Source organism: Oryzias latipes, chromosome 24 (assembly GCF_002234675.1).
Source record: "Oryzias latipes chromosome 24, ASM223467v1".
In the NCBI taxonomy this organism is placed as follows: domain Eukaryota; kingdom Metazoa; phylum Chordata; class Actinopteri; order Beloniformes; family Adrianichthyidae; genus Oryzias; species Oryzias latipes.
Window position 1 is genome coordinate 1,743,336 of NC_019882.2, and position 12,966 is coordinate 1,756,301.

The window sequence follows — 12,966 nt, forward strand, 5'->3', positions numbered from 1 at the left end:
AACTGCTTTAGCATCACTTGGAATGCTGGTTTTAGAAGTTGTAGATTTTTAATGGCGTTCGCGTGCCGAGCTCTCAAAAGTGCCGTTTTCCTCTTGCTCGCAAATTTTTTTACTGGAGATTTTATACATGAGTCCCTGGCTTAGGCTGAATGAAATAATATGACATACAATGAGAAACATGTTAGGAAATTCAGCGGGGTTAACAAAAACCTTGGTTGCCAAGGAAATCTAAACATTTACTTTTGCCGATTCTTCCAAAACTTACATAGTTTGTTCGTCACCCTCAGGTGACCAAAAACTAAAATGGTTGCTATGGAGATAAGACCAACTGAAAAGCTGCCACTCTGAAAATGTGAGGTGTTTTTTTCATGTGCAGCTCTGAGGAGGGTGGCGGAGGCAGAAGGGGAGAGTGAGGGGCGTATAGCAGCCAATCAGCCAACGAGGGTGGGTAAAAAGGAGGTTGCGGGGGGGGGGGGGGGGGGCGCTTTGGTGAATGATAGTGCTGAAGCAGTCCGCTGCCCCCTGTTGGTTGGAAACAGAATTCACCAGACCACTTTATATTTTTTTTAAACTATCATTTCTATCAGGAAACTTTAGACTTAAAAAAGTGAATCTTACACATCTAGAGAAGATCTTTACTATATGAGCAACACAAGCGTCTTCACAGCAGCAGGGCCCCCCAGGAAACAACCAAAAGTCGGACATTGTTCAGTCGAATCATTCAAGTGAAGATCGCTGCCATAAATAGACATCACACTCAGAGACAGTTTTTCACCCTGCAGAGAACCGACACATAAACCAAAAAGGTGATGAACTCTCAGTTTGGATTGCCTTTCACTCTCATCCATCCATCCAGTTCAGGAACAGCAGGACGGCCTCAGCTCAGAGAACAGATTTGACGTCCGTGACCACCTGCTGGTGGAGCAGCTGCAGTCCATCTACGCTCAACTTCAAGTGTATTAAAGGTCTGAGTCGAGTAATGGATGCTGCATCAAGCAGAAAGCCAAAATCAACTCCTCACCTTACATGTGAAGGTGTGGGAATAACACTTCTATCTGCCTAATTTGTTCCAGCACGCCTTTTCTTTCTCCGACTCAGCCAGAATTTTCAGTTTTCATCACTCTGTCATCATTAATCACCGTAATCATTAGCTTTTCTCTATTATCCTGCCGCTTCCTGTCTCCATCCATCCTGCATATTATTCATAATACCGTACTCTCAAGTGTACACACACCTGATGATTGACTGGGCTCAGAGACGGACAGAGGTCCAGAGATCCTAAATATTTAATGGTGTGAGACAAGAATGATCTGCTGTGAAAAGGCCAGGATGTCAGCTTTGCACTTCACATCTTAGCCGTCAACAGATGAAACTTGGATTTATTGGTCCAGAAGAATTTCCTGCTGTAATCGCTGGAACTTCAGCACATCTTGGCACGAGAAAAACAACGCGGAAAAAGTGTAAGAGAGTGTGGGGGTGAGAGAGGAAAAAAATGACCAAATGAAAAATGCATTAACAGGTCCATGAAAAAAAACTTTTTACACCCTTGAGGGGTTTATTCAGGCGGTGACCTACTGCCCTGTTACCCAGCAGGGTTACATGAGAACCAGCGGTTGTGCAGATTAGGCCATAAAATATGTTAAGTATTCAGGCTTCCACATTCAAAGCTTTCGCATTCACGCACATTTTTAAGACCGATTTTGGGTCACATAACACAAAACGCGTGTTGAAAGTTGAACCAGTCGTACTTTGTCCAGTTACAGCCCACTTCGGCAGAGATGTATGGATGGATGGCGCTCCCCTTTCATTCATGGTCGTACCAACCGTTTGAAAAGGGATCGTGGGTTGTGAAAGAGCAAGATTCCCCAGATTTCCACCGCTTTGACGTTTCGTACTAAGCCTCTTCCTACTGTAGGTGGCGGTCATGCGCTAGTGACCAGTTTAAAAAAAAATAGAACAAGAAGCCCCTCCCTTCTTGTGCAGTGTGAACACCATGTGCTAAACGGGCCTTTAGATGCAGCCTCTCCTCTCTCTGACCCGGACGACCCAAAAACCTGCAGCACCCCTCCGGGTCGACCCCCGTTCCAGTGCATGTGATTCTAGCATGAGTCACAGGTTCTGTGCTAATCTGCAGGTGGAAAAAGTGATTTCTCCTTTAGAACTACAGAACTTCCGAACTTCAAACCAATAAACAGCAACATTTTGCATTTTAAACATCATATACAGTATGATGGGTGCTAATTCCTTAGAAACAATATCATTCCAGACTGTTTATTTTTGTTTGTTTTTAGCAAGCAAATGAGAAAAATCCAATTATTTTTCTCAGCTTCAATAAAACTGGGCTCAGCTTGAGCCTCAGTCTGTGTTTTTTTCCTTTTTTTTTGTTGTTGCTAAAATTGGGGACGAGATGAGGCCTGAAATGAGATGAGGTGAGGGTCAGATGAGCTTTGATGACACGAGAGGATATTTTTCCTTTATGTCTCATGGAAGTTGAAATGTCAGGAAGGACGTTCAGAAAGGAAACAGGAGAGGAACACTTGTGCAGGAGAGAGTTCATGCAGTTCAGTGTTTTAAAATAATTGCAGTCTGACGGTGGGAAAACATCAGGAGTTTTGGAGGAAGAAGCACAAACTCAAACATCTGTACAGGTGAAAGTATCTTCAGGTGGAACTGCAGGATGGAAATAATAGCACTGCGGAGATATGCTAATGTTTTTCAGTCTGACAGAAGCGTTTCTACTCGGAGCCTCGGGCTCTTTGGCTTCTTCCACGCCTGCAGGCTTTGCTGTGTTAATTTCCTTACTAAAGAGAAGGTTTATAAATATCAGGCGGCAATTTCCCTAACTAGAGGCTATAACGTCAGTCCTTCTTTGATGGATCTCTGACCAGCAGTGATCAACGTAAGGTTTATGTACACCTCTGAGACTATGATTGACAGCAGCGCAACATAAGAAAAGACAAAACCTTCGTGTGCAAAGTGACACTCGGCGAGCTGCGTCCTGCACCAGCAAAACTTCTTTCAGAGTTAGAAGAGGAGAGGAGGCGAGCTGGTGTTACAGCTTCACCTGACCCCACGACGCAAACTTCTTTTTTATGTGTCGCCTCCTGCTGTGAAAAAGTTTTTACAACTTTCTAATTTCCTCATCAAAGAAAAGCAGCAGATCTGCAGAGCAGGAAGTCTGGTTGGAAGCTCGGAACCTGCCTCTTTGCCTGCTGTCAATTCTTCCAAAAACAAAAAAACCTGATTTTACACTTTTTTTATTTACAGCAGAAAAAAAAGGAGTTCAGTCCCTGCTGACAGGGACATTTAGTGTGCATTCATGTGACAGATAACCAGCCTCAAACTGAACAAATTTCAGTTTAAGAAGAATATTCCTTCAGACTGCTACAAAACAAAACAAGTCTGGATGGCAAAATGGATCCCACCTTAATTATCTGTCATTTAAAAAACACTGAAAATGTTGAAAGTAACTATAAGGCATCTAAATACACCGCTACTGAAAATAACTTGAGGTTTTACTTGTGGCGTCCAAACAAAACCCTAATTTTCAGTAACACATTGAATCAATTCTGCACCGCTGCTGCCCTGCAGCAGATTTTTCCTCAACAGCTGCCCTGTAGGCATCTGGTCTGCTCATTACCATGCAATAAAAAGAGGTGAGATGCGCCATAGATGTGGTTGGATGTGGTTTTATTCTCGACAGGCAAAGTGAGATGGGCTCCATCCTTGACTGAAAGGGGATTTCGTGAATTATTGCACTTTAGGGCCATTTTTTGTGGACCGTTTCAGGTGTTCTTACCTGTCCGCGCTGAGCGCCGTGAGCGTAAACACCGACACACCGACAGATGTCAGCTGGATGACGGGGATGAGTTTGCACGCCGCCTCCCCGAACACCCACTCCTCTGAGAAGAAGCGGAAGGCGTCCACGGGCACGCAGGTGACCAGCAGCAGCAGGTCTCCCGCCGCCAAGCTGGAGATGAAGATGTTGGGCACGCTGCGCATGGCGCTGTTGGTGATGAAGATCTTCACGAGCGTGATGTTGCCCAGCAAACCCACGGCGATGATGAGGATGTACAGAGAGGTCATGACGCAGCGCACGATGAAGTGGGCCGTTTCCCCGCCGTCCGCGGACGCCCACCATCCGGGCTCCTCGGTGGAGTTGGGGGTCAGAGCCTCGGAATCTCCATTAAAATACGGAGGTAAGTTGGGAGGGAACTCGTCATCCATGTTTGAGCAGCAGGAGACCGGAGCCGGTGCGCTGCGCGCGATGGAAAGCTCCGCGCGTAAAAACGCAGGAAAGCCGCTGGATTCAGTCCGCGCGCCAGGAGAGCCGATACTTTTTGGAACAACCGCTTGACGGAGAACTGTTTGACTGGATGAGGGAGTGACTGATGACAGGAGTCTGACGCGCTTGTGGAGAAGGAAGACGAGGAGGCGGAGGCTCTCACCAAACAACAGACTTTTAGCCTTTGCGCATGGAAAGAGAGAGAAAGAGAGTCAGAAACGCCCGGGGGAAGGGATGGAGGAGGACATGCGGAGAGGTTACAAAGATAAACGAAAAGTGAGAAAAATCAGAATGACGACATTCTGATGTCACATCTCAACTGCTTTTAGCAGCCAGAGCTGGCATGACGCGGAGCAGGAGATGCCAAAAAAATTCCATTTCGTTTTTCAAAATGCATATTTCATTCTTTTTTTTTCATTAGAGAAACACAAATTAAGCGACCAAATATGCACGAGCATGATAACTAGTAATACATTATTTGTTTTGCACAGAAAAACAGACAGTTTTGCGTTTTGATTTAGTCACGTGTCCGCTTGTATCAGCAGCGTCACCTGCTTAGGGTCACACGGGTCAGGTGTTAAAGTTAAACCTCCGTTTGGTCGCTCTGTCCTTTCTCAGCAGTTCAAGTCATATCTTATTTCTAAGAACCGGCCTGTCCACATTGATTACAAATGTCTTTTAGTCCAGATCATTTCTGATTTCATTAAATAAAGTGGATTTTTGATCCAAAGTCAAACGAAAGAAAAGAAAAATGCCGCAAATGCAGGTGAGATGTGCACATTTTCCATAGCAAAATCCCATCAGTGTATGATCTGTAGTGCTCGTCCATGTCTTCCCATGAATTCTTGATCTGGTCTAAAGGATTTCTTGACTTGAACACAGCAGATCTACTTTTTTAAATTAAGTTTGGAATATTTGGACTTAAATTAAACTGAATGAGTTCTTTCAAATTTTTCTCTCTTTCATCCTCACACCCATCAGTCTCTAAATTCTGCTTCCTCGTCCTCCAGGAAGTGTTTTCTTCACTTGATCTTTCTTTAGAGTTTAAAGGTTGTGGACTAAAGACGTTTCCGTTAGATGTGTGCAAAGTACCAAGGACATGTAATCAGAGGCTCAGGAGGCCGAGTTGCGTCATTTGTTTCTCGGTCGATTCTGCAAAGAGCTGATGCATTTTACAAACCTCTGGCTTTAGGTGTGACTCAACCCCTCCAGAGCGTGCAGCCCGATTCATCACACATGCAGCTCTGCAGCAAATGAACTTCTGCCCAACGCTGCAGCCTGGGAGAAAAAAGAAAAACCAGAAACTTGAGGTGCACAAAACAGAAAATAAACAAATCAGAATAACACTCACAAGAATGAGCTCGTTCTTAGTTCTGCTCCCCCTTTTCTGACTTTAGATCTACAACTATTTCAGATGCTCCGAGCCATTTGGGAGCCCACAGTTCTGCAGCTTTAATGAGACAAACTGACTTAAATGCTGCTGCAACAGGCCGACTGCGTCTTTGCTGCACGAGAATGCAGATGCCACAGTCAGAGGTGGAGAACCGCAGGACTGAATTTGGGCTCGTTTTCTCTGCAGTACAGACCCAATCTGTCATTTTCTATCGCAGCACAAAACGTTACCTTCCACTCTGAATTCATGTCGTGTTTTCCTTCTTTTTTTTTTAAGAGTTAGAATCTGCATTCCACAGATTTCAGAGATTCCCGAGGACTTGCGACACACGTTGAACATGTGTTTTCCTTCAGCTGACATATCTGAAGCTGGTGGCGGAAGCTCCAGGGAGGGTCTGCAGGGCAGCTCCACATTCCTCTGCAGAGGCTGTGTTTACGTCCATTTCCAAAGTGAGAATCCCAGCAAAACCCCTGAGAATGTCATGTTTCTGTAAAACGGAAAGCAACCAAAAGATCATTTTCCTCCTTATAAGTTATTGTTCAATATATATTCATCTGTATTGTTTCATCAGTTCACTTTAATTTTTCCAAAACCCACTTTTTACCATTTCACTACAGTAAAATTTGAACATTTATTCTCAAACATTTTATGATATTTTTTTAGCTTGTTTTACTTTTTTGTTTTATTTTTGTTGTAAAATCATTTTCCCAATCAGAACCGGCTCCAGCCGCTCACAGATGTAGAGGGCCACCACCACGAACAAGAGCAGGAAGTGGTGCCAAACCTGGTCAAGCTTCCCTGATTTCACACCTGCGACACCAAAAACATCCACCTCTGTGCTGCTCCTTCAAAATAAAAGTGCAACAAATGAACTTTGCTTCTGATTTAAGTTTTATAACACATCATTTTATTCTTTTTGATTGTAATTTGAAATTGGGTTTCAAAGAGAGTCAAAATAAATCAACATTACAAAGGGAAAGCTCATGAATGAAGTAGCCAGGTGAAATGTATTAGGCAGATAATTTAGTTATAAGATCAAGTAAACATGATGAACTATTATCATTTGGTCTATATTACACATAAAAAAAGAATATTCTTGTACAACAAAGTTTATCAAAATGTAGAAAATGCTATAATGGCTGTGAATGCATTTATGCAAAAAACAGGAGAATTTTAAAAAATTAAACTAAACAGAAGAAGATCTAAAACACACATGACAGTTCAGCTAAACAAATCAGTGTTTTCCCCTTATATTTTTAAATATATATATATATATATATCTTTTTAACTAAAAATTTGATAAAAGTCAGCTTTAAAAAACAATGAATTTTATGTTTTTCTAAAACTATTTTAGCTTTTTTTGTGGTTTATCCTGAACATTTAAGGACTTTATTACACTTTCAATCATATCATATTTTTGCTTGTGTTTTTACAAAGAAATTCGTCTCTGCATTTCTTAGCTTTTAGTTGTATTTCTTTAAATGCAGACGTTTCAATACAAAGTGGAAAACAGTACTAAATCCTCAGCCTTTCTTTTATTTTGAAAGCTCCAAGGAAGTGCTTCACACCGGCTCTGTTTGGTTTGGCTCTAAGCCTGCCAAGTCCTGCAACTGACATGAGATCTGGATCTCTGAGAGGAAAAAAGAGGAGGGAATGAACAACACGCTGCCAGGATTACGGTTGGTGTGTGGATCTCCAAATTATTCCCTGATGACTTTTGAAGTGTTATTATTATTATTATTATTTTTGTTGGATGCTCAGATCTGTGAATGGCCTTCCAGAAGTATTTCCATGCGGGTGTCTGCTGTCATCACTCTTGTGTTTGGGTGTTTGTGTGTTTCTAATAGCGCCGTTGCTGTTTTTCAAAATAAAATGCATCCTGAATCTGTAAAAAGTCCCTAACTTCAGCAAAACAGCTTTGATTCTCAGCTCAACCGGGTGCTTTGTACGTTAGTTGCTGGTTTGCTATCTCTCCCTGCATTGTGGGCCTGAAGGGTATATTTTTCTGCTGACATAGGGATAGCAATGCCACATGCCCCCCTCCCCAGGCGACTGTTGGCCCCTCTGTTGTCTTTTATTTGTCCTGAGTGAGTCAATTGATGTGGGATAAAAGGCCAAAGAGGATGCACTGACGTTGGCTTTCAGCTGAGAGAGGCAGAGTGGTTCAGTTGCAGATTTTGAGGTCCTGCTGTTGGCGGCCTGCGTTGGTGCTGGCTTCAATCTGACCATGAGGGCCCCGAGCAGCCCTGGGATTACACGGGGGGCTTCAACCAGCAAACCATGTCTTTAAACTACATCAGAATCTTCTACGAGGGATGCGTAAGTGAATGGCTCAGGCTTGTTCCAGCACTGTCGCACTGTAAGTGGGTCTTTGCTTCCCAAACCGAGATGTTTCCGAGGAGAAACGACCATACGTCGCACACTAGATTCCATCAGTTTGGGCAGGGAGTGTAAATAGACCGGGAGAGGAAGGTTTCGTCTGAAAAGCGTTTTGTTGCGCTCCTCTGTGTCGACAAAAGCTTTCTCTTCTTTGTCCGAACCTGTGTGAGTCTGTGAGGTCCGATGTGTGACGCCATTCTGTGCGTTCGTGTTGCAGCTCAGGCCTCCAACGGTGATTGGCCAGTTCCACACCTTGTTCTTCGGCTCGGTCCGGATGTTTTTCTTGGGAGTTCTAGGCTTTGCCGTCTACGGGAATGAAGCCCTGCACTTCAGCTGTGATCCGGACCGTCGTGAAGTCAACCTGTTCTGCTACAACCAGTTCCGACCCATAACACCTCAGGTGGGACCAAAGTACTTCAACCAAACTACTATGTTGACCAAAAGGATGAAGAATTACTACAGTCTAAAACTTCTGTCAGAGCAGCAGGAAGTTTCCCTCATAGTGGAGTCAGTTATTAAAATAATCGTGCAGTTTGTGACTTAAGAACCAAATTTGCCACGGATGTACCTTAAAATCCACTCTTTGAGAAAAGCCCCTTTTCCATGAGGAACATGCTTTTTCTAAAAGAGAGGATCCTGAGACACATGCATGGCGTATTTGGTGGCGAAACATCTACCTAACCGGCATCGCTATAAGACAAGAAAAGACTTCAAAGCTGTGAGTTCCTTTCAGTGGAAAAATTGTGTAATGGAAAGATTTATGCTTCAGAGAGGGATATTTATGTCACAATCTCTTTTCAAAGCTTTAATAAAAAAGTCATCATTCACAGGCATGTTTAAAAGCCTACAAACACCAGATACATCATCAGCTGTGCATAAAAAAGGTTTCTAAAGATAAAAACATCAATAAATAAAGTCAACATGAAGCCTTTCACAAGAAGGCACTGAGAAGGATTTTCAGAATAAATGGCCAATTCTCCTACTGGAGGGCTGCATGGTGGCGAAGTGGTCAGCGCTCTTGCCTCAGTCCTGGTGTGCATGTTCTCCCCGTGCATACATAGGTTTTCTCTAGGCACTGTAGCTTCCCCAGACAGTCCAAAAACAGGTTTCCGAGGTTAACTGGTTACTTTTAATCGCCCCAGGCTGGCGTCCTGTTCAGGGTTTACCCGCCTTCGCCCTACAGTAGCTGGTTAGGCTCCAGCAACCTATTGACCCTGAAAGGATGCATCCATTTTGGAAGATGGATGGATGAATGAACTCAACCAGAATGGGCTACGCTCATGATATTTAGCAAATTTCTACTTGCCGAGTTGCCTAAAGGTTGTGCAAGCAGACAAAAAGACACAGCTAGAGCTGCGTTCTGACAAAGTCATGCACCGCCACCCTGACAGCCTTTTTTCCACCTGGATGGACAGGGACTCAAACCTAGCATAGCAATGCCTGCTCGTGGAAAAAGCTTCCTTCGTTTAATAAATCTGGTTTTCTTTGAAACTAAACGGATTGTTTCTGGTGCGTGGCTACATGTGCCAAAGTGAAACCCGATTTTTAGTATTTGTAAGAAGATTATTTCCAGCATGTTCCATAAGCAGGAGTTTAATATCCCATCTGAGGCATTTTAGGGAACAGATGGTGCATTCAAATTTCGTTTCCATTTGCACTGCTGTTTTGGAGAGATCAAACATCATTGAGGCTCTACAGGGTATCAGTCCAATTTTCCAGCGAAATAAACTATTTGAACATCTAAAAAAGGCAATTTATGATCAAATAATTCATACTTTTTGGTGGATTTTCTTTCCCATACCGTCATCATTTTGTGACCTGGTCCCACTCACCTGCCATTTTTCATGATTAGTCTTCTGTAACCATAGAAACGTGCATTTTTTAACTTTCTCCTTGCTTTTTTCTGCTCTCTACAGGTCTTTTGGGCATTGCAGTTGGTGACCGTTCTGGTTCCCGGGGCAGTGTTCCACTTATATGCTGCATGTAAAAATATTGACCAAGAAGAGATACTGGAAGGACCCATCTACACCGTCTTTTACATCATTTCTGTTCTTCTGCGCATCATTCTGGAGATCATCGCTTTCTGGCTGCAGAGCCATCTCTTTGGCTTCCAGGTTGGTCCATATTTAAAGATTTTCTAAGCATGTTTTTGTAGGAATTTGGAGATTATCTGTCAGGCATGTGGATGTTTGCACTTGGATCATATTTTAGTTCTCATGTTCCAGTATCCGACGTTTCTCCGTTCTGGCTCAGAACCTGATGTTTCAAGTTTTATTTGACTTGTTTCAACACCCCCTGAAGCTCTGCAGAGACCTAACAGTGAGTCACATTGGTTTAAATCAGGCGTGTTGATGAATAAAAATACGTAAACACTAAAGAGCAGTAAGTCCCCCAGACCAGGATTGAGAAACACGAGTGTAAAGAAAGACTGAGCAGAACAACAGCTCACAAGAAGCTCAGCAGCAGTGGAGTAAATGAATAAAATGAAAGTTTATTTAGCATCAAATTAAAAAAAAGTGCTTTACTTAACATCCAAGAGACACTTCTCCTGTCAGCAATGATTTGGAAGAAGCTTTAAGAGCATTGGAGAAACCAAGAGGAGCTGATTGATGATGGCTCTTTGGCATCAAGTTTTCACGGTTCAATGAACCCAACGAGCGCTAATAAAAATAAAAAAAGCTTCTCTTTGTATTTATGTGGAATATAGTGACCACTTACGTGTCAAAATTGTGCTTACATTTCTGTATGGATCAGGAGTTTTTGTGGAATCCATCACTTAAAGTGGTCATTTGACTGTCAGGCACAGAATGTGTGTTTTCAATAGTGAACATCAGTCTCAACCAGAGCAGCAGTTAATCACACTAAGGTCTGCAGTCCAATAAGCAGCATATTGTCCAGATATGCATTAACGTAGATGAGAAAAGTGACCCAAACCCATGTTACAGTTGCGCCTTCACAACGTTAAGTATCACAAAAAAGACTGGAATCTGTGAAACACAGAAGCTTCAGCTCCAATGTTGATGTTCTTTTGACTGCCGTAACATCGTTTACACAATAAACATAATTCTGAAGTGGAGAAAAGCAGCGGATGTGCAAAACTTTATTGTTTATTCAGCTGATTCTGACAGAATCCTTCATTCACGTTGATCGTGTAAAAGGTCAAAGGGTATACGATATGTCAAAGAGCCTGTGTTAGTTTGGGTGTCGCCAGCAACGTCCCCGGTGTTCAGGGGTAATAATCCAGTAATAGAACTAAGTAGTTAAATAGCAGTAGCTGATTGGCTGGTGAGTATGGAAAAAGTAGAGGCCCCAACGAGCTGCCCTGATGATCACCTCGACTGATTGACTGAAATAAACTGAACCCTTTAACTTTGGAGGGATTTGGGACAGACTTGTTTGCCTCTAGTGGTTATTCAAGGAACTGCTCTCGACTTCAGTGTATTTTAATTTTTAACTATATTCGTTCCGGAAGTGAAAGGATTAGTTGTTTCATTTGCTACAAGAGACATGTACCAAAATAAGGGCAGGGGGGTATTTTGGCACCCTTGACAGGCTGAGTTGAAATACTTTGTGTGTACTTGAGTGGTTCAACATGTGAAAAGACACAGATCTTTGCTTTAATTTAAATTATAATAGATGTTATACTGACTCCACAGAAAGCCATCCTCATCACCTCTGATTTTAAACAATATTGTAAATGTTGAACAATTAGGAGTAGAATAAATTTGGAGTAAAAGGTCTCGATGTGGAAACCTACAATTTTCATGTCAGTGAATCAGACAGAGCTGGAAGGGATGGGATGTCGGTGTGTATAAGTTTAAAAGAATTCTGGGGATTAATACAGTTCTGAAAGTCCTTATTCATGCTTTTGTCTCTCCCTCAGGTTCACTCGCTGTACCCGTGCGATGCCAGCGCTTTGGAAAAGGCTTTTAATGTCACTAAGTGCATGGTACCCGAACACTTTGAAAAGACCATCTTCCTCAGTGCCATGTACACCTTCACTGTGATCACCATTCTGCTCTGCGTCGCTGAGATTTTTGAGATTCTCTTCCGAAGGCTTGGTTACCTCAACAATCAATGACACAAAATCACATCCACTTTTTCCAGTTTTTATCAGGCTCTTAGTTAGCTGGACTTTCCTGGTCTAAACGTATCCGTGGTCCACCATGAGTACCAGTGGAAGAGCGGAGGAGTCTCACTGTTCGTTGCCCTGAAATGTTGGGCGACCATCCAGGGTCGTTTCTTGGATGTCGGTGGGTGAACGCGGTTCCCCAAGACGTTGATGAGAGGATCGAAGAACACGAACCTCCTTTAAAGCTGTTCAAGGTTAAGAGGTTGTATTTTTGTTGTTTTTTATAGCTCCAGGGGAAAAAAAACTCCAAAATTACCTGAAAACATACCCAGGTTCACCGCCTGGAGAGATCTTCTCTGGACTTTATTCAAGAATAGACTTCCAACAACTGACACAATATTTGTTACCCTTGTTCTATCCTAGGCACTTTAACGTTGGGAGTTGGGTCATCTAGACCCACTAGACAGTGCTCTGAACCTTTTTTCTTCAATGATTTGTGATCTTCACTGGTGTCCATGGATTACATGAAATCTTTCCACCTTTATCCACCTTTGTCATGGTAGGGAGAACACCTCAATGGAAGGGGGGGGGTCATCTAAGATAGCACAAGGGTTGAAAACCTAATTAACAGAAGGTTTTTTTTAAAAACACATTTAAAAATGCATTTCTGGAGAGGAACAGAGTAATGTGGCTGGTGTGCCAGATGCTTTCAGTTTGATTTGCTACAAAATTAATAGGTATATTTTAATCCAAAACATTGGAAAACATTGGAATTTTTATTTCAAATTGCGACTTTTTGTCTCATCTAGGTGCCAATTGCACCAATGGGTTGATGTC

General features: G+C 42.7%; 2 protein-coding genes across 2 annotated transcripts in view; one reads left to right on the top strand and one right to left on the bottom strand.

Moving 5' to 3' along the window:
• The window catches only part of nmbr (neuromedin B receptor), a 48,479-nt gene extending 41,952 nt beyond the window's left edge, over positions 1 to 6,527 (bottom strand). Inside the window, exon 1 of the mRNA XM_020714679.2 lies at positions 3,800 to 6,527. Coding sequence (XP_020570338.1) covers positions 3,800 to 4,227 — 428 coding nt within the window. The 5' untranslated portion in view covers positions 4,228 to 6,527. The remainder of the gene's footprint in view (positions 1 to 3,799) is intronic.
• A 1,431-nt stretch (positions 6,528 to 7,958) lies between these two features.
• LOC101156933 (gap junction epsilon-1 protein-like) lies at positions 7,959 to 12,622 on the top strand. Its single transcript, XM_023953281.1, has 4 exons — positions 7,959 to 8,037; positions 8,228 to 8,457; positions 9,974 to 10,171; positions 11,941 to 12,622. The coding sequence occupies exons 1-4, from the start codon at positions 7,959 to 7,961 to the stop codon at positions 12,136 to 12,138; spliced, it is 705 nt and encodes a 234-aa protein (XP_023809049.1). The 3' UTR covers positions 12,139 to 12,622.
• The last annotated feature ends 344 nt before the right edge of the window (positions 12,623 to 12,966 follow it).